The sequence below is a fragment of the Somniosus microcephalus genome, unplaced genomic scaffold, assembly GCF_052327205.1.
Source record: "Somniosus microcephalus isolate GS21.2 unplaced genomic scaffold, FLI_Smic_1.0 scaffold1048, whole genome shotgun sequence".
NCBI lineage: Eukaryota > Metazoa > Chordata > Chondrichthyes > Squaliformes > Somniosidae > Somniosus > Somniosus microcephalus.
In genome coordinates, this window is record NW_028226235.1 from 27,688 (window position 1) to 50,066 (window position 22,379).

Below are 22,379 nucleotides of genomic sequence, written 5' to 3' on the forward strand. Positions count from 1 at the left end.
CCCTGTCTTGAAAAGTTTAAAATGAACTTTAGTATTATTGAAGATTTAGCAAAACATTTGCCTTATACTTAAAGATCTAGAGCATTTTTGTCAAACAAGATTAAAACATTTCCTATATAGAATCATAGAAATTTACAGCACAGGAGGCCATCCAGCTCATCGTGTCTGTGCCAGTCGAAAAAGAGCTATCCAGCCTAATCCCACTTTCCAGCTGTTGGTCCATAGCCTTGCAGGTTACAGCACTTCAAGTGCATATCCAAGTACTTTTTAAATACGGTAAGTGTTTCTGCCTCTACCACCCTTTCAAGCAGTGAGTTCCAGACCCCCACCACACTCTGGGTGAAAAAAGTTCTCAACTCCCCTCTAATCCTTCTACCAATTACTTTAAATCTGTGTCCCCTGGTTATTGACCTCTCTGCTAAGGGAAATAGGTGCTTCCGATCCACTCTATCTAGGCCCCTCATAAATTTTATACACCTTAATTAAATCTCCCCTCAGCTCCCTCTGTTCCAAAGAAAACAACCCCAGCCTATCCAATCTTTCCTCATAGCTAAAATTCTCCAGCCCTGGCAACATCCTCGTAAATCACTTCTATACTCTCTCTAGTGTATCTACATCTTTCTTGTAATGCGGTGACCAGAACTGTACGCAGTACTCTAGCTGTGGCGCCTCTAGTGTTTTATAATAGCTCTAGCATAACCTCTCTGCTCTTATATTCTATGCTTTGGCTAATAAAGGAAAGTATCCCTTATGCCTTCTTATCCACCTGTCCTGCTACCTTCAGGGATCTGTGGACAAGCACTCCAAGGTCCCTCTGTTCCTTTACACTTCTCAGTATCCTACCATTTATTGTGTATTCCCTTGCCTTGTTCGCCCTCCCGTGCCTTATTAGCCCTCTGAAGTTTTTACTTTCAAAAGCACCTAACACAGTGATATAATTAAAACTGCATTAGTTGAATTTGATTCATTAGAAATCTAATTCTTCGCAACAATTGCAGAATACGCTTTAAAGTCCTGTGCCCCAAGGAAAGCTATTTTGCTTACTCAGTAGTTTATTGTGGTTTTGATCACATTTAGCCAATGACGCCTCTGTAAATATCATACTACATTGTTGTTTGCTTCCACTCCCTGATAAGTTGGTGCTGCTTCTATTAATTTGTTTCCGTATTGTCTCATTTGTGCTCATTAACTGTGTTGTGTTTGTACCACTATACACAACTACATAAAATAATAAAGCAGCAGAGACTGAGAGTAACTTCAAGTGATCTTTACTGGTTAACTGGAACTTCGGCACTGACTGTACAAATCGATACGCGTCTGTTATATATGCTCGCAACTAAGGATGTACATCCGCAGAACAAAGTAGTCCCTTCAATGTTGTATACATTACACTTCCTCCCCCTTTAGTTTAATAGTATATTAATGCAAAATTTCTATAATTAACATACAGAGCCTGTCTTTACAGTAACCTTTTTGTTTTCTTAAAAGTAACAAAATTCAAATTCCAACATAACATTTTATTTTGTCAACAGCCCTTTTCCAAGTCAAGTCTCTGGGGAGGCCTCCTCTGCCTCTCTGGGTAACGTCTCTCCAGACTCTTTTGCTTTGGGGAATGAGACTGTACAGGTACAGTTGCATCAGGTGAGCTATCAGCACAGGTAGAGCTCTCAGCTGTGGATGAGGCTGGTGCTGATGCTGATGAATCAGGAGTGTCTGTTTCCATGTCAGGTGAGTCTGGGCGAGGTATAGGGGTGTTTTCCACCTGAACATCCAGAATTTGGTCCACATGACGTCTCAAAACGTTCTCTCCCACATCCACTGTATACATCAGTGGTCCCTCTCTTGTGGATATTGTCCCTGGTTGCCATTTTTCCATCCGGAAATCACGAGCAAGAACTGACTGTCCCACACTGAAGCTTCTTGTTGGCTTAGCATTCAAATGTTTGAACTGTTTGTTCTCTACATCACGACGTACATTCAGTTTAAGAAGGTCCATGCGAGATCTCAGGTTCCTGTTCAGAAACATCATCGCTGGAGTCTGATTAGTGGCTGCGTGTACTGTGTTCCGATAAGCAAAGAGGAAATTGTCTATCTTGTGTTGCAGTGGTAGATTCTCGCTGTACATTGCTTTGATGGCCTTCTTGAAATTCTGTACGAATCTTTCTGCCAAGCCATTTGTAGCTGGATGGTACGGGACAGATGTGTAGTGCTTGATCCCATTTTTCCTCATGAAACCTTGGAATTCGTCAGAGACAAATTGTCGTCCATTGTCTGTGCAGATTTGTTCTGGTAGGCCATTTCTAGCGAACATGGTCCTCAGAACTGAAATGGTCTTTTCAGATGTGGTTAATTTCATTTGAATGACCTCGGGCCATTTGGAATGTGCATCGACTGCAATCAAGAACATGGAGTCCATGAACGGTCCAGCAAAGTCGATGTGCACACATTGCCATGGTGATGAGGGCCATTCCCATGGATGGAGAGGGGCTTGTGGTGGTGCGTTCTGGACCTTTTGACATCCTGAGCAGCTCTTTGTCAGGTCCTCGATCTGTTTGTCAATTCCCGGCCACCACACGTAACCACGGGCAAGGCTTTTCATCTTTACCGTACCTAAGTGGCCTTCATGCAGTTCATCTAGCACTCGGTTACGAAGCTTGGGAGGAATCACAACTCGTGAGCCGCACATCAGTGTTCCCCGACACACTTGATAACTGCTCCCTCCTAGCTGAGAATGCTGGAAACAATGAGTCACCATGCGCTGGCCATCCCTTCACAGTGAGGTCATAAACTTTTGACAATGTAGGGTCATTGCGTGTTTCTCTATCAATGAGGGAGTTTGTTACTGGTAGCTGCTCAACTATTGTTGTGTGAAATACCTCTGCTGAGTCAACTGTTGTAGTTCTCTGAGGTCGGCAGTGGTAAACGTGACAAACCATCGGCGTTGCCATGTTGCTTGGTCCCCTTGTATTCAATGTCATACAGGTGAGCCCCTAGGAAGAGTGACCATCGCTGCAGCCGTTGTGCCGTCATCACTGGAACGCCCTTCCTTGGGTTGAAGATTGAAACGAGAGGCTGGTGGTCAGTTAACAGTGTAAACTGTTGACCATACAAGTCGTGGTTGAATTTCTTGACTCCCCACACAAGGCTGAGGGCCTCTCGGTCAATCTGTGCATAATTGTGTTCAGCTGTAATCAATGATCTTGAGGCAAAGGCTATTGGTATTTCTGAGCCGTCTGGGAACTTATGTGACAACACGGCACCAATGCCATAGGGTGAAGCATCACATGCCAGTCGAATAGGTAAGGATGGGTCAAAGTGAGCTAGCACCTCTTCTGAAGTAATGAGTCTTTTACTCTCTTGAAAAGCCTCTTCACAGCTGTCACTCCACTTCCATTGTGACCCTGTCTGTAGCAGTGCATTTAGTGGATGTAACACTGTGGATAGGTTGGGCAAGAACTTGTGATAGTAGTTCACCAGTCCAAGATATGATCTCAACTGAGACACATTTTCAGGTGTTGGTGCATTAATCACAGCTTCAATCTTGTCTGGAGACTTGTGTAAACCGTCCTTGTCAATCACATGTCCACAGTATGAGATTTCCTTTTTGAAAAACTCACACTTGTCTCGGTTCGCTCGGAGCCCATACTCCCGTAACCTGATGAGCACCTGTTCGAGGTTAGAAAGGTGGTCGTTGTCATTCTTGCCAGTAATGATGATGTCATCAAGATAACACTGAGTACCTGGGATCCCCTGCAGGACTTGGTCCATTGCCCTTTGCCAGATTGCAGGAGCTGATGCTATTCCAAATACCAGCCGATTGTACTGGTAAAGGCCTTTGTGCGTATTTATTGTCAGGTACTTCTTTGATGCATCATCAATTTCCATTTGGAGATAGGCCTGGGCCAAGTCAATCTTTGTGAAGCGTTCCCCTCTCAACAGGGAAGCAAAGATGTCCTCAATGCGAGGCAATGGGTACTGTACTGTGTGGAGGACTGGGTTAACAGTCACTTTAAAGTCTCCACAGATGCGCACTTTTCTTGGCTTTCCTGGTTTTGTGCTGGAGGTTTTCTTCATCACTGGAACTATAGGTGTGGCCCATTCACTCCAATCCACCTTGGACAGGACCCCTAACTGCCCCAAATTCTCCAGCTCTGCTTCTACTGAAGGGCGAATTGCATAAGGCACTGGTCTGGCCTTGTGGAACTTTGGATTTGCGTTCTCCTCAATCTTAATTTTTGCTTTCATGCCCTTAAGTGTTCCTATTCCCTTCTTGAACACTTCCTGAGAGTCAGAGAGTATTTGTGACAGTCTCTCAGGAGTGGCGTTGCTGTCCTCCTTTGCTGACACAAACAGTGCTTGGATGGTGTGCCAATCCAACTGTATTTTCTTGAGCCATTCGCGTCCCAGCAATGGTGGTCCTCCATTTTCCACTACGTAGAGGTTCAATTGCGGTATTTTTTTTTCTCTGTATGTCACTGTCACTTTTATTTTACCTTTGGGGCACACTCTTTGTCCTGTGTATGTCTTTAACAGTACTTTAGTTGGCCTTAGCGGTATGTGTGAAAACAGTCATTTGTAGTCATGTACAGAGATCACTGTTAAAGCTGAGCCTGTGTCCAACTCCATTTTCAGCCTAACTCCTGCCACTTCCGGAGTAATCCATATTATTCTGTGATCCTCTGTTTCTTTCACACTGTGTCGTTTTAGACAAGCCAGATCCTCTTCCTCTGAGTCTGTGTCACTTTTTTCTTTATCTGAACTGTCTCCAGTCACGTAGTGTACCTTCTTGTATCTATCTTTGAAAGGTTTCTTGTTTTCAGTCACTTGATGTACCTTTTTGTTACTCTGTATTGTATCAGTTTTCGGCTTCTTATTTGCTTTGCAGACTCTTTCAATGTGCCCTCGTCTGCAGTCTTTGTCTTTAAACCAAGAGTCATTGTGGTCATGTGACATTTTGCCACAGCGATAGCACTTCTTTTCTTGTTTCAGTGACATTTTATTAGTTGAATATTCCAGGGATTTTTGTTGAATTTCTAAAGCACCACGTGCTGCTGCTTCCATTGATATTGCAATACTCAGAGCCTTCTCCAATGTGAGGTCTTTTTCAGACAGGAGCTTCTTTTGTGTGCTTTCATTTTGCATGCCACACACAAATCTGTCCCTCAATGCGTCTGATAAGCCCACTCCAAATTGGCAATGTTCTGATAATTTGCGTAACTTTGCCAAATATTCAGAAATGCTTTCATTTTTGCTCTGGTTCCGTTTATGGAATTTAAATCTTTCAGCTATGAGCAGTGGTTTGGGGCTTAAATGGTCTTGGAACGTGTCCACTACTTGTTTGAATGTTTTGTTTGCTGGCTTTTCAGGGCTTAGTAAACTACGTAGCAGCCCATATGTCTTTGCGCCCATAACACTCAGCAAAACAGTGGCTTTCTTTTCTACCTCCACTCCGTTAGCCTCACAGTACAACTCCACTCTTTCAATGTAAGTTGCCCAGTCTTCAATGCTGCTATCAAATGCTGCAATCGTGCCAATCATCGCCATTTTTTTTTTCCAAACCCGTTTTTCTTTCTTTACTAGTTAGCTAGCGTCATGCAAGTCCTGTGCACTTTTCACTTGACTTACGTATCCCCTGCCTAGCTTAGCAAGTGTACTGTTTTCTCTACCTTCTCGCTCCTTTCTTCCAAATTTCGGTGTCCTCTGGATGCGATGCCAGAATAGGAAGACGTAGGTTCATAAATCTCATCGCCAATTTGTTGTGTTTGTACCGCTATACACAACTACATAAAATAATAAAGCAGCAGAGACTGAGAGTAACTTCAAGTGATCTTTACTGGTTAACTGGAACTTCGGCACTGACTATACAAATCGATACGCGTCTGTTATATACGCTCGCAACTAAGGATGTACATCCGCAAAACAAAGTAGTCCCTTCAATGTTGTATACATTACAAACTGCATCAACAGATCCACCATTGTCTGAAATGACTGTGCACCGTATATGCCCAATGCATCCACTCACCCCCATTGTTCTTGTATGTAACAAAACACTAAGGTAGAATCTGATTCTCTCATCTTAATGCAATCCAATACATAGGTTGCATGGGTTACACAGTTAGGACAGCTGCATTTCATAAGTTTTGTTTAGAATAAGCTTTAAAATAAAATCTTTATAATTTTTTCATGGTGGCAACTAAATAGATCATTACTATAAATGGTGCAAGTTTAGATTTCTTTTAAATAATCACTCACGGATCCCTATTTCAAAATAGAAGGCCAAAATATGAATCAGGAAGTAATTCATCACATTTTGCCTACAAACATATTTTTGAAGCATTTGAAAGCCTTGCACGAATGTAATTTAACAAGTACCTAATGCGGTATTTCGTCCCTTATTAGATTTGGCTGAAAACTATGAGTCGATGCCTTTATGTGGGTTTTAAGCCTGTAGAGGCCAGGGTCTATAAAGGGATGCTAAGGCAGCCTTGGTTTCACAGCTCCTTTGAAAATAACTCAATAGTACAAAATTGCAATTCCTTGAAAACTTTCAAATTTCAATCTTCACTTTTACAATTGAGTGGGGAATTAATGATGTTCTTCTAAGTTAGAATCAAAGACTTACATTAACATTTTGATATAATATTACAGTTGAAGTGTTGGCTCTGTGGTACCTTTGAACAAAAATGGTCAACATTCACTGTCAAGCAGAAATGGATTGAGAAATCCTATTGCAAAAGCAAAATACTGTGGATGCTGAAAATCAAATAAAAACAGAAAATACTGGAAATACTCAGCAGGTCAGGCAGCATCTGTGGAGAGAAAAACCAAAGTTAACCTTTCAGGTCGTTGACCTTTCATCAGAGAAATCCCATCATTGAAATAGGAGTTTTGTCAACCCTTTTGAATTACTGGTCTGTCCTGTATGCTCTTCATTTTGTAAAAGTTGAGCTTGCAACACGAGAACCTGCTCAATGATTGTCCTTAATGATTGAGAACTTGAAAGGTATTGAAGTGACGGATTAGCCATAAATAGTAATATGTCCCATTTACAGCAACACTTTTGGTTCGTCCCAGCTTGCAGTCTGTTGTTGTCTGATTGCATCCTCAAGGTCATTGCCAATGAGTCCATAGCACAGGCAAAAAAAGAGGAGCCGGTCCATCTAGTTCCTCTTTGGAGTGAGAATACAAGCAGTTGTATTCATTGGCAGATGAACCATCAAGCAAAATCCAGTCTCCAGCTCTCCCCTATATTCTTTAGTATTCCTCTTTTCAAGCAACTGATTTTCTTTTTAAAGAATTTATGGACTCTGATTCAACAACAGTTTGATCTAACCACCCTCTATGTAAGGAAATTTTACGAGCCTCAACTTAAATTCTATTTAAAACAACAGAAAATGCTGGAAATACTCAGCAGGCCAGGCAGCATCCATGGAGAGAGAAACAGAGTTAACGTTTCAGGTCTGGGACCCTTCATCAGAACTGAAAAAAGCTGGAAATGTAACAGGTATTAAGCAGGACCTCATCTTTCGATTAGGCACTTTACAGCCTTCTGGACTCAATATCGAGTTCAACAATTTCAGATAATAATCCCTGCCCCCATTTTTCATGCTGTATGATTTTGCCATTCCCATTTGCAACATTTTCACAGTATGTTCTTTCAATTCCTTCCTCCCCTCCTAAACCCCCCACCCCCTCGTCTCTGCACCTGCTTAATATGTTACATTTCCAGCTTTTTCCAGTTCTGATGAAGGGTCCCAGACCTGAAACGTTAACTCTGTTTCTCTCTCCACGGATGCTGCCTGGCCTGCTGAGTATTTCCAGCATTTTCTGTTGTTATTTCAGATTTCCAGCATCCGCAGTATTTTGCTATTAAATTCTATTTGTTTGACCATCTTAAATTTATGCCACCTTGTTGCTGTCCCGACAACAAAAATAATCCATCACCATTTACCTCATCACAACCCAGGTCGTCATCTTCGCTTTTTCAGCTCTAGTAAAAAAGCCTCAACTTCTAAAGCCTCTCTTTGTAACTGAAACCCCTCACTCTGTAACAACCTAATAAAAGAAAGTTTATGTAGTACAGCTGTGTAGAATTCAGCTGGGCGGCCCGGGGGTTTCCCAGAAACCATCACTCTGATTGTCTGCGGGTCATCAGTTTGAATTCAGATGTCCAGTAACTGGATTTCCCCTGAACTGTGGAAGGAAGGAGAGGCCAACTAGGCAACCATCTGTTTCCTCACAGCGTGACTTGGGACTCTGAGGTGTACAGTGAGGCATAGAAACTCACAAAGGTGCCTGAAGAAAATCAAATGCAACACAATTGCAAAATAGTTCACGCATATTCTGGATTTCTTGATGTCGCTTTTCAGATTTCCAATTCAATGGAGGAATTGTTTTTCAGGCTTAAGTAACACAATCTGTTAAGATCGTAGTTTCAGCATGGGCTAAACTTACTACGGCTGGTGGTAACTGAAGATGCATTTTTTGGTGGGAGGAGGTGTGAAGCAAGGATATCGTAACTACTGATTTGTAACACAACAGGGAGTCAGGGAGAAATGTTATCAACCCTCATCTTTTCAAGCAAACAAGAAATTAATCCACACAAAATCTTGAAGCTGTCTTTTTTTAATCAGTTAGACATTGTAAGTGTTATACTAAAGCTGCAAATGTCCATCATCATCCACAGTACTCATCCTTTAATTTTCCATCTGCTCAGAGATGATTAAAAAAAAAATCACTAGATTGATTTAACTTCACTAGATTAATCCCTGGGATGGGAGGGTTGTCCTATGAGGAGAGATTGAGCAGAATGGGCCATACTCTCTGGGGTTTAGAAGAATGGGAGGTGATCTCATCGAAACATATAAGGGCTCGACAGGTTAGATGCTGAGGGATTGTTTCCCCTGGTTGGAGAGTCTAGAACCAGGGGGCATAGTCTCAGGACAAGGGGTCGGCCATTTAGGACTGAGACGAGGAGAAATTTCTTCACTCAGAGGGTTGTGAATCTTTGGAATTCTCTACCCCAAAGGGCTGTGGATGCTCAGTCGTTGAGTATATTCAAGGCTGAGATAGATAGATTTTTGGTCTCTAAAGGAATCAAGGGATGTGGGGATCAGGCGGGAAAGTGGAGTTGAGGTCGAAGATCAGCCATGATCTTATTGAATGGTGGAGCAGGCTCGAAGGGCCGTATGACCTGCTTCTGCTCCGACTTCTTATGTTCCTAAAACAAACCCTAATCCTTTCTTTACAGAATGTATGAAGAACTAGGTACAGATCCAGAGTGGGGATTGGTGTGAAAGGAAAGGGAAAACTCGACTGGCAAGTTGGCGAAAGGGGGAGGAGAAGAACGAGACCGGCATGCGGGAGTGGGAAAGGCAGAAGGGAGTCGCCTCCCAAATTCGTGCCCATCTTTCCCACAATTCAATGTTTGAATCCCTCCAATCAGGTTTCCACCCTTGCCACAGTACCGAAACGGCTCTCATCAAAGTCACAAATGACATCCTTTGTGACTGTGACAAAGGTAAACTATCCCTCCTCGTCCCTCTTGACTTGTCTGCAGCCTCTGACACGGTTGACCACTCCATCCTTCTCCAACGCCTGTCCACCGTCATCCAGCTGGGTGGGACTGCATTCCATTCTTATCTATCTAATCGTAACCAGAGAATCATCTGCAACGGCTTCTCTTCCCGCTCCCGCATAGTTACCTCTGGTGTCCCCCAAGGATCTATCCTTGGCCCCCTCCTATTTCTCATCTACATGATGCCCCTTGGCGACATCATTCGAAAACACAGCGTCAGTTTCCACATGTATGCTGGAGACACTCAGCTTTACCTCACTACCTCTTCTCGCGAACCCTCCACGGTCTCTAAATTGTCAGACAGCTTGTCCGACATACAGTTCTGGATGAGCAAACATTTTCTCCAATTAAATATTGGGAAGATCGAAGCCATTGATTTCGGTCCCCGCCACAAACTCCGTTCCTTAACCACTGACTCCATCCGTCTGAGGCTGAACCACACTGTTCGCAACCTTGGTGTCATATTTGATCCTGAAATGAGCTGACCACATATCCGTGGCATAACTAAGACCGCCTACTTCCACCTCCGCCCTTGCCTCACCTCATCCGCTGCTGAAACCCTCATCCATGCCTTTGTTACCTCTAGACTTGACTATTCCAACGCACTCCTGGCTGGCCTCCCACATTCCACCCTACGTAAACTTGAGGTCATCCAAATCTCGGCTGCCCATGTCCTAACTCGCACCCATCTCCCCTGTGCTCGCTGACCTACATTGGCTCCCGGTTAAGCAGCGCCTCAGTTTCAAAATTCTCATCCTTCCTTGTTTTCAAATCGCTCCATGACCTCGCCCCTTACTACCTCTAATCTCCTTCAGCCCCACAACCCCCACCCTCTGAGATATCTGCGCTCCTCTAATTCTGCCTTCTTGAGGATCCCTGATTATAAATCGCTCAACCTCTGGTGGCCATGCCTTCTGTTGCCTTGGCCCTAAGCGCTGGGATTCCCTGCCTAAACACCTGTCCGCTTCGCTACCTCTCCTTCCTCCTTTAAGACTCTCCTTAAAACCTACCTCTTCGACCAAGCTTTTGGTCACCTGCCCTAATTTATCCTTATGTGGCTCGGTGTCAATTTTTTTTAATTTTTTTTATAAATACTCCTGTGCAGCGCCTTGGGACATTTTACTACGTTAAAGGCGCTATATAGTTGTTGTTGTTGGTCAAGATGCCTGATCTTCATAGGACTCTGGCAGATAGCACTGTGGAGAACAGTATCAGCTACTTTTCACTTGCAAACAGGGAGCTAAACGACTCGGAAGCGAGTATAAAAAATATATTTCTTACGTAAAGTGAACATTATATTCAAGACTTTTAATATAGATATTCATCAGGGAACCAGAAGTCCTGGTCAAAAACCCAATTCTTTTTCAACCTTCTTGAGAAGTGATATATAGCCAAAACAAAAATCTTCAAAGAAGTTAGTTTTTTTTTTTTTTTTTTTTTTTTTTTAAGTGAACGATTTTAAATATTTCCACTTTGGCTCCATTCTTCAAATTACAGGATACCACTTACCTTATGTTTTTCTTTTATCTTTTTTCTATAAGCTTCCTTGTCATATTTGTCCTCTTCACGTAGCCTCTCTTTTGCTTTCTCCATATTTATTCCTCCTGTGTCATCATCCTGGTCATCGTCCAGTTTGCTTTTCTGCACTGGTGGCCACTGCTGAACCATCTTCAGGATAGGAAGAATAGCAAAGTGTTAATGGTACAAACAACAGACTGGTATTGGCTGATATTTGACAAATCCTCCAACTGTTTTCTTCTGAACAACTTAGCAAAACAATTTATTGGTGGACGTCATCATACTAAACATTTAAAAATCATGAACATTCTTCATGTAACTTCTACTCGAAAACTACATACTGACTATCCAGCATCTTTAATTCAGCTTTGGACCCAGGTTAGTGGTCTAAATTCAAATTCTAATCCAAGCTTCAGGTTGTCTGAATTGGTTTTTGCCCACAGTTAGAGCAACAGGATGGGCAGAAATTAAGATTTTTTTTTTTTTTTTTTAAATCAGTGGGGAAATTGAGCATTACTTGTATTTAAGAAATTCCCATAAAACAGAAACACAGATTTTATATCGGAGTGATTATTTGCAGATGGAAAGATAGATCATATTCTTCCACCCCCATCCCCTTTATACCTGTACCACGTTCTTCCTCTCCTTCCCCGCCTCCTCCCCCTCTCCTCCCCACGCCAGGCTGCAGCAGTTCGAAGCTCACAACCACCCTCTCAAGGGCAACTAGGGAGGGGCAATACATAAATGAATTTAGAAAATGAGAGCGTATTCGGTGTTGGTCGCATAACATTACATTTGTGTGTTATTTGCTGGACTCGAATATTCCAATGTTCTCCTGGCCAGCCTCCCATCTTCCACCTTCAATGAACTTGAGCTCATCCAAAACTCTGCTGCTCGTATCCTAACACGCAGCAAGTCCCATTCACCCAAAGGGGACGTCACCAAATGTTCCCCCCCACCACCCCCCATCATGTGTTCTATGAAACCTCTTCATTTTTTACTTGTAGTCCATCCATCTTCCCTTTTCCGTGAAAATTTTCCTATACCCAAAGTGATTTATCTTAATGGTCTAGCTACAAATCTATTTACTGGTCTATCAGCATTTTCTCAAGTTATAAAAGCTGCTGTTAACTGTCAATTTATTCATCAAATCTATGATCACTAGCATGGTCTTCGGTATAAGAACATAAGAAGCAGGAGTAGGCCATACGGCCTCTCGGGCCTGCTCCGCCATTCAATAGGATCATGGCTGATCCGAATCTAGACTCACGTCCACTTCCCTGCCCTCTCCCCATAACCCCTAATTCCCTTATCTGCTAGGAAACTGTCTATCTCCATTTTAAATTTATTTAATGTTGCAGCTTCCGCAGCTCTCTGGGGTAGCAAATTCCATAGATTTACTACCCTCAGTGAAGAAGTTTCTCCTCATCTCAGTTTTGAAAGGGCAGCCCCTTATTCTTAGCTTATGCCCCCTAGTTCTAGTCTCGCCCATCAGTGGAAACATCCTCACCGCATCCACCCGATCAAGCCCCCTCACAATCTTATATGTTTCGATAAGATCGCCTCTCATTCTTCTGAACTCCAATGAGTAGAGTCCCAACCTACTCAACCTTTCCTCATACGTCAACCCCCTCATCTCCGGAATCAACCGAGTGAACCTTCTCTGAACCGCCTTGAGAGCAAGTATATCTTTTCTTAAATATGGAAACCAAAACTGCACGCAGTATTCCAGGTGTGGCCTCACCAATACCCTGTATAACTGCAGCAAGACTTCCCTGTTTTTATACTCCATCCCCCTCGCAATAAAAGCCAAGATTCCATTGGCCTTCCTGATCACCTGCTGCACCTGCATACTAACTTTTTGTGTTTCATGCACCAGGACCCCCAGATCCCTTTGTACTGTAGCACTTTGCAGTTTCTCTCCATTTAGATAATAACTTGCTCTTTGATTTTTTCTGCCAAAGTGCATAACCTCACAACTTCCAACATTATATTGCATCTGCCAAATCTCTGCCCACTCACTTAGCCTGTCTATGTCCTTTTGCAGGTTTTTTATGTCCTCCTCACTCACTGCTTTCCCTCCCATCTTTGTATCGTCAGCAAACTTGGATATGTTGCACTCGGTCCCATCCTCCAAATCGTTAATATAGATTGTAAAGAGTTGGGCTCCCAGCACTGACCCCTGGGGAACACCACTAGTTACTGAATGCCAGCCCGAGAACGAACCATTTATCCCAACTCTTTGTTTTCTGTTAGATAGCCAATCTTTCACCCATGCCAGTATATTACCCCCAATCCCATGATTTCTTATCTTGATCAGTAATCTTTTGTGTGGAACCTTGTCAAATGCCTTTTGGAAGTCCAAATACACTACATCCACTGGTTCCCCTTTATCCACCCTGTATGTTACATCCTCAAAGAATTCGAGCAAATTTGTCAAACATGACTTCCCCTTCATAAAACTATGCTGACTCTGTTCTATTAAATTATGTTTATCCAAATGCTCTGTTACTGTTTCCTTAATAATGGACTCCAACATTTTGCCAACCACAGATGTTAGGCTAACTGGTCTATAGTTTCCAGCTTTTTGTCTACTTCCCTTCTTAAATAAGGGTGTTACATTAGCAGTTTTCCAATCTGCCAGGACCTTTCCTGAGTCCAGGGAGTTCTGGAAAATAATCACCAATGCATCCACAATCCCTACCGCCACTTCTCTCAAGACCCTAGGATGTAGGCCATCAGGTCCGGGGGATTTATCCGCCTTAAGTCCCATTATTTTACTGAGTACCATCTCCTTAGTGATTTTAATCGTGTTTAGCTCCTCCACCCCCCCCCCCCCCCCCCCATTGCCCCCTGTTTGTCCAGTGTTGGGATATTTTTAGTGTCCTCTACTGTAAAGACTGATACAAAATATTTGTTCAGCGTCTTTGCCATCTCCATGTTCCCCACCACTAGTTTCCCGGTCCCATCCTCTAAGGGACCAACGTTCACTTTAGCCACCCTTTTTCTTTTTATATAGCTGTAGAAACTCTTGCTATCTGTTTTTATATTTTTTGCTAGTTTACTTTCATAATCTATCTTCCCTTTCTTAATTAATCTTTTAGTTATTGTTTGCTGGCTTTTAAATGCTTCCCAATCTTCTATCCTCCCACTAGATTTGGCTACTTTATATGCCCTTGTTTTCAGTCGGATACTATCCTTTATTACTTTACTAAGCCACGGATGGCTGTCTTTTCTTTTATTCCCCTTTTTCCTCAGTGGAATATATTTATCTTGAAAGGTGTGAAATATCTCCTTGAATGTAGACCACTGCTCTTGTACCATCTTACACTTTAATCTGTTTTCCCAGTCCACTTTAGTCAATTCTACTCTCATACCTTCATAGTCTCCTTTATTTAAGCTCAGTACGCTGGTTTGAGATCCAACTCTCTCATCCTCAAGCTGAATTTGGAATTCAACCATATTATGGTCACTTATTCCAAGGGGATCCTTTACTAGGACATTTTTTATTAATCTTGTCTCATTACACAGGACCAGATCGAAGATTCCACTGATGATCTTGCTACCTATGTTATGCAATCTCGGAACTCTGCTCATGAATATTTTAATGAATTATCTCTCATTACCTCAGACACCTCCAAAGCCTTCGACAGGGTTTGGCATCAAGCACTTATAAACAAGTTACCAGTATATGGTCTGCGACCAACATTAGCTATCTAGTTTCCTCTCATTTTTGTTTTAGTTATTGGTTCATCCTCTAGACTCTTTTTCCATAACAGAGGGCTTCCCAGGAGTTTGTCCTCTCTCTCATTCTGCTTCTTGGTAGCATCTGTCTTAGGCCTTCAATTTGGTTTGTTAATTAAGAGTCTTGATGCAGATAGGTTTGTTTAGGACAGATACATTAGTACAATTCCTCATTAATTTTGTGATTGTCCTACGTGTGTGGCTTGTTTTTATAGATGCAATGTTTGTAGTGAACTTATTGCAGTAGAGTGATGTCCCTGTAATGTTCCATGCAGTCAATGGTGCGAATATACTGGAACAAGTTGATATTTACCTAATACGGAATTGGCGGTAACCTTGTGACATGCATTGGTAATTGGTTGGGAGGTAGGATACAGACAGTTGGGATAACGGGAACGTTAACTGATTGGCGAGATGTGACAAGTGGTGTTCCCCAGGGATCTGTACTGGGGTCTCAGCTTTTCACCATATATATCAATGACTTAGATAAAGGAATAGAGTTGTATAGCCAAGTTTGCAGATTACACTAAGTTAGGAGGAACAGTAAGTTGTGTAGATGGGAGCAGGAAGTTACAAAGGGACACAGACAGACTTAAACTTTGGCAGATGGAGTTCAATGTGGGGAAGCGAGAGGTCATCCACTTTGGATCAGAGAAAAACAAACAGGAATATTTTCTTAATGGTGAGTGACTAGGAGCTCTAGAGGATCAAAGGTATTTGGGTGTCCATATGCATAGATCACTAAAAGCTAGTTCACAGGGTTATGTAATGGAATGGAATGAATGTGCTCAATATTCTTAGGTGAAAATCCATCACAAGAGAAGATTCAGGCAGAACAAGTTAACCTGTATCATTTTTTCCTCACTGAGGAAGAATGCCCTACCCATGAGGACTCACACAGCTAACTGAAACAAAACCTTGCATTTATATAATGCCTTTAACATAGAAAAATGCTCCAACATGCTTTACAGAAGAAGAGAGGAACAAGCACTGAGCCTTTTTTGGGGAGTTGAGAAGTGTCCGAGGACTTGGATGAAGAGGTGGTTTTTCAGAAGGCTTTAAAAGATGGGGAGAGAAGTATAAAGTTGCAGGGTTTACGTAGGGTGTCCAGAGAGTAGGGCCAAGACAGCTAAAGGCTCTGCTACTAATGATGATGTACAGAAGGCCAGAGTCAGAGGACTGGAGTGGACGTAAATCTGGAGAAGGTTGTAGAGGAAGGACGAACGTGAGCCCATGGAGCGATAAGTCGATAACAAAAATTTTGAATTTAATGAGCTGGGGTACAGAGAATCATTATAGATTAGCAAGGGGGGGCAGAGGGCAATAGGTGAACAGCGCTTAATGCAGGACAGGTTGCAGGTGGAGGAGTTTTGAAATTTGCGAAGGGTGGATGTCTAGAAGCACGCAAATAAGGTGATGGAGAAGTAATTGGAATTATAAGATTTTTCAATTTTGAAATGAAGTGTTTAAGAGCATTAAGAGCAAGTGTTTAGTTAAAGAGCATTTGAAACATCAGCATTTATCCTTTAATGACGAAGAGTGTTCACCTGCATTGCCCCATTCCTAAATGGTGTAGTAGGAGATACTGATTACAAGCATTAGTAATCTTAGTAATCTTTTGTGTTTGAGTCTTTAAAATTGCGCTGTAGAAACAGCCAAGAAATAAAACATTTTGTGAATAACTTCCATGTTCCACTCAGTGACACCTAGAAAGGAATGATGAACTGGGAACAGCATTCCCTATTCACACCACTGAAGCAGCACTTGATGATACATCACCAAAGACAGAATTACACAAAATATTTAAGCTTATTTCAGTAAAATATAGCTTGAGAACAGAATACCTGTGGAGGGTATTATTTTTAAACACATAAAACACAACTTGCTTAAAAAAGGACGTCAATGAATATTTGTAAATTAGCTGTTGCAGTGATAGTCAGTTTATTACTATATTGTGGCGGAGCCACTGAATGACTCTGGGCAACTGTATATAATTCCCTTTAACAATGTTCTAACACCAGCCTAAGCCTGTACCATTGTGTTAGACATTACTGTGTTTTGTATATAGTGTTTGTATGTACGGGGCGTGGCCCCTTTAAGAGCGCGGGCAAACGCGGTGACGTCACGTCGCAAACCACGTGACTGTCCGGGCAGTCCTTGTGGAATCTCCATCTTGTTAAGACCTGTTTTCGTGGTTCTCCTGTATCGATCTCAACAAACTGTTTGAACTCGTTTAGTCTTACATTAAAGACCTGTTTGATTGATCTCCTGAGTCGACCTCAGTTATTGGTTAGGAATTCGTCAATTCCTACAATATAATTGGATTGGTGGCACCACAGGAAACAGGAAGTGATGTATGTTACACTGCAGAAAATGTCTCATTTAATCGATACAGACAAATTTACAGCAATAGTGGAAAACTGGCCAGAGTTTATGGCCTTTAGACCTTGAGGGTGACATTGGGAAGCTTGGATGACAGCAATGCGATAAAATGGAAGAGGACAAATGCCATTTGTGAAGCTCAGTCACAGTATGAATAAATTAGTGGTTACTGTACAAACTAACTATACCTCAAAATTATAATACAATAATTATACTTATGTGCCTGTTTCACATGCCATAAATATTTAAATCATATGATTTGTTGCAACATTACTGTCTATTTAATTCAAGTTAATTATTTGTGACAAACATTTTAGGACAACTAGTTTCATTTCAATAAGTTTGGCACAAATACTCCATACCTAAATATAGATTTAATTAACAAGCATTCAAAAACTATTTTATAGCTAAGCTTTGATACTATTCCATGATTTTTAGATAAACTTATGAAAACAATGAATATTAACTTGAGATTAAACAGAGTAGCCAGGCTGCAGTTAATAATTTTAGAAATTTGAACGGTTGTTCTCTAAAGGATATAACCTGAAACCCATGGCCATCTGGGGGGAGGTGAAGAGGAGACGTATGCTAGAATTTCCTATAACTTCTGCGAAATGATCATCTTCATCTAGCTAGAATTTGAGATGATAAACTTTCCTACAAGGTCCATACTGCCAAGTGATCAGTGTGTGTAACACGACTCAAAGCAAATCTTTGTGACTGCTTCCTGTCTCATATCTCACTAATCATGCACTTCAATTTTTTTTTTTTTTTTTTACTTAAACCTATTGGTTAAGTTCTGAAAATATATTTGACATAAAATGTCAGACTATTAAAGTTTAATTGTCATAGGGAAATGAGTCACAAAAATAATCTACTTGTCTATGTGTTGACCTGAAACTCACCTCTCCCTCTTCATCAAAAGTGACTTTTGTATTCACTTTAAAATTTTTCTTCAAGACCGTCTTTGCTTCTTTGATTTTTGTTTTTTTTGTTGCTGTTTTCTTCATTTTTTCTTTTTCTTCTTTTTCAGGTTTCTGAGAAATAAACAAATGTGAACATAATAAATGTCTTGGTTCTATATAACCAAAATCTGACTGGACTACTACAACACATGGCAATCAACATATACGTACACATTTACCTTACATAACAAGAATAACATTTGCTTACAAATCAACAATATTCATAAAGAAAGTTGCATAAGTATTGTTCTGGTGCAGTGGTAAATGCTTCATGACAACTTGACGCTTTGGCCTATTTAAAAACTTCACAGAACTTAGCCAGTAGCATGCTGTGAAACGAATACTGCAAAAGGATAACAAAAATTCAGTAAACCCTGAACAGTTATGAGGAATGTTTCCCATCATAAAAGAACAGACCTCCAGTTTGCCATTTTTCACATTTGTAATTTTTTTTTTTTTTTTAAACTTGCACTAGAAAAAAGACTTGGATTTATATAGTGCCTTTCATGACCACCGGACGTCCCAAAGCGCTTTACAGCCAATGAAGTAATTTTGAAGTGGAGTTACTGTTGTAATGTAGGAAACGTGGTAGCCAATTAGCGCTCAGCAAGCAATGTGATAATGACCAGATCATGTTTTTGTTATGTTGATTGAGGGATAAATATTGACCAGGACACCAGGGATAGCTCCCCTGCTGTTCTTCAGAATAGTGTTATGGGATCTTTTACATCCACCTCAGAGCGCAGACCAGGCCTCAGTTTAACGTCTCATCCGAAAGACGGCACCTCCGACAGTGCAGCACGCCCTCAGTACTACACGGGAGTGTTAGCCTGGATTTTTGTACTCAAGTCTCTGGAGTTGAACCCAGAACCTTCTGACTCAGACACTCAAGAAAGCCACAAGAGATCAAAAGTGTAGAATTACAGTAACTTTTTTTTGCTGCTGCCTTCAAATTAATGTTTGTAAATAACATGACTAAAAGCACCTCATTGTAGGTACTGAACTAACAGTTCAGAAAGTCCAACCCTGGTCTGTGATGGTATGTTCTTAGCAAGAGTGCCAATAGAGGTTTACAAGAGTCCTTAGATTACCTGGGCGAGGGGAGTGAAGCAGAGCTCCCATTTCAGATTCCAATCCAGTGATCTGAATTGCAAAGTGCAGAGATGGACTCAGATGAGATGCCCTTCTTGGAAAAACAACCTGCAGACACTATTCCAGGCTCATATATGAACAGCTATTTTGATGAGGTTCAACTGCTTCATCAATGACCTTTCCTCCAACGTAAGATCAGAAACAGTGATGTTCACTGATGATTGCAGACTCATGTATATTACCCTCCCCCACTGTGTATAGTTTCACTTCCTCTTTCCCGACTAACCTGGGAGGTTCCAGGACTTGGCTCTTGGCTCCGCCCCTGACTTCTCTTACATAAAGATCCCAGGATCTGTATGACTCATTCCTGTGAACCAGTCGACGTGTTGAGATGTTAGCTCTGATCTTAGTGATTAAAAGCCAACTTGTTTAAGTCTATAACTTCTAGTTTTGTGGTTATTGAAGGCCCATCAATTTTAATCACTAAAGAATACTAGGATGGATCGACTCCTAAAACCAGAGCGTCTGGACTTGGATCCACATTCTGCTGAAGCATCAAATCAATTTGGACACTGGCTCAAATGCTTCGAACTCTTCGCGGGGGCCTCATCCGCTAGCGAGGTAGATAAACTGAGTCTACTGACTACTCGCGTAAGTCATCGGATTTATTCGTACATCCAGGACGCCACCTCTTACACGGAGGCCATCACTATCCTGAAGGCCTAATACCAGAGGCCGGTAAACGAAGTGTACGCCAGACATCTGCTGGCTACACGCAGGCAGCGACCAGAGGAATCAATGGACGATTTCTTACAGGGCCTAAAGGACCTGGTCCGGGACTGTAACTGCAAGGCCGTGACGGCCAACGCATACGCGATTCCTTCATCACGGGCCTCAAATCGAATTATATCCGGCAGAGACTGCTGGAGGAGGTGGTCCTGGACTTAAAAAAGGCAGTGGCCACTGCGCGATCGCTGGACGTGGCCCAGAGAAACTCTGACTCTTATTCTTCCGGCCATGCGGCCCTCACCGCCTCCTGCGCACCGAGGGGGCCGCCATCTTGGAATCAGCCATCTTCCCCATCCAGGTCTCAGACCAGCTCTACGTCGCCGGAGTCCCCACACAGGAGTTCACCCAGGAGTCCTACGACAGCGGCAATGTCTCGAGGCCCGAAATGCTACTTCTGCGGCCAGGCCAAGCACCCCAGACAACAATGCCCAGCGAAGGACGCTACATGCTTCAAATGTAAGAAAAAGGGGCATTTTAGCGAAGTCTGCAGGGGGAATCCGATTTCCAACTCCGTCTCCGCCTCGTGCGTGCCGTGCGGGCCGCCATCTTGGGATCCGCCATCTTTTCCCGACTCAACGGCCGCCCAGGGCCCAACAGTGGCTTCGATCACGGTGGATCAATCCAGGCCACACCCATTGACAAAATCCATGAAGGACATACAGGTAAACGGGAATTTAACAAAATGTTTAATTGACTGTGGGAGTACCGAGAGTTTTATCCACCCTAGCCTGGTACGGCGGCACTCATTAACGGTAACCCCCACACGGAGCAGAATTGCTATGGCTGCTAAGCCCCACACTTCGGACATTTTGGGCTACTGTGTGGTAACACTGACTGTAAAAGGCACGGACTACAAGGATTTTAAACTCCTCGTGATGCCAGAACTCTGTGTTAATGTAATCTTGGGCCTGGACTTCCAGTGCCACCACGAAAGTGTCACGCTAGCATATGGCGGGTCCCAGCCGCCACACTCAGTCTGTGGCCTATCAACCTTAAAAATCAGCCCGCCCTCTTTATTCGCTAATCTCGCTCCGAACTGTAGGCCCATAGCGACCAAAAGTAGACGGTACAGTCTGGAAGACAGACACTTTATCAAGGCGGAAGTGGACAGACTCCTGCGGGAAGGCATTATTGAATGCAGTACCAGCCCGTGGCGTGCCCAAGTAGTCATATTAAAAATAGCGAAAAGAAACGGATGGTAATTGACTACAGCCAGACTGTTAATATTTATACCCAGCTGGACGCCTACCCTTTACCCCGCATATCAGAAATGGTCAACCAGATTGCGCAATACCGAGTCTTCTCGACTATCGACCTCAAATCCGCGTATCACCAGCTCCCCATTAGAACGGAGGACCGCCCATACACCGCCTTCAAGGCGAACGGGCGCCTCTACCATTTTCTCAGAGTGCCCTTCGGGGTAACAAATGGGGTCTCGATCTTCCAACGTGAGATGGACCGCATGGTTGACGAGAATAAACTACAAGCTACCTACCCCTATCTGGACAATGTCACTATCTGCGGGCACAACCAGCAAGACCATGATCTAAATCTTGCGAGATTTTTAAAAACTGCCCTAAAGCTGAATCTAACCTACAACGAAGACAAAATGTGTCTTCAACACAACCCGTCTCTGTATCCTCGGCTGTGTGGTGGAAGATGGGGTAATTGGACCAGACCCTGACTGATTACACCCCCTAAAGGAACTGCCCCTGCCACACAATCCCAAAGCTTTAAAAAGGTGCCTGGGATTTTTTTTGTATTATGCCCAATGGGTGCCCAATTACTCTGATAAGGCCCGACCCCTCATTAAATCGACATCCTTCCCACTATCAGCTGAAGCTCGGGAGGCTTTCACCAGTATTAAACAGGACATTGAAAGGGCTGCAGTGTGTGCAGTGGACGAATGCATTCCCTTTCAAGTCGAAAGCGATGCGTCAGACTTTGCCTTAGCTGCGACCCTCAATCAGGCTGGGAGACCTGTGGCCTTCTTCTCCCGAACCCTTCAGGGACCTGAAATCAGGCACTCTTCTGTCGAGAAGGAGGCACAGGCTATAGTGGAGGCAGTACGGCACTGGAGACACTACCTAGCCGGCAAACGTTTCACCCTGCTCACCGACCAGCGGTCGGTGGCTTTCATGTTTAATAACAAACAAAGGGGGAAAATCAAGAATGACAAAATACTCAGGTGGAGGATCGAACTATCCACGTTCGACTATGATATTATGTACAGGCCGGGAGCCCTTAATGAACCCCCAGACGTCCTATCGCGGGGAATGTGTGCCAGCATTCATACGGACAAATTACAGGGT

General features: G+C 42.8%; 1 protein-coding gene across 1 annotated transcript in view; it reads right to left on the reverse strand.

Annotated features, from left to right (window-relative positions):
• Window positions 1-18,296, reverse strand: part of LOC147080881 (putative ATP-dependent RNA helicase DDX10) — a 44,491-nt gene extending 26,195 nt beyond the window's left edge. The window contains exons 1-2 of the mRNA XM_085981050.1: window positions 18,127-18,296; window positions 11,087-11,245 (exon numbers count right to left, since the gene is read on the reverse strand). Coding sequence (XP_085837176.1) covers window positions 11,087-11,245; window positions 18,127-18,231 — 264 coding nt within the window. The 5' untranslated portion in view covers window positions 18,232-18,296. The remainder of the gene's footprint in view (window positions 1-11,086; window positions 11,246-18,126) is intronic.
• Between the last annotated feature and the right edge of the window lie 4,083 nt (window positions 18,297-22,379).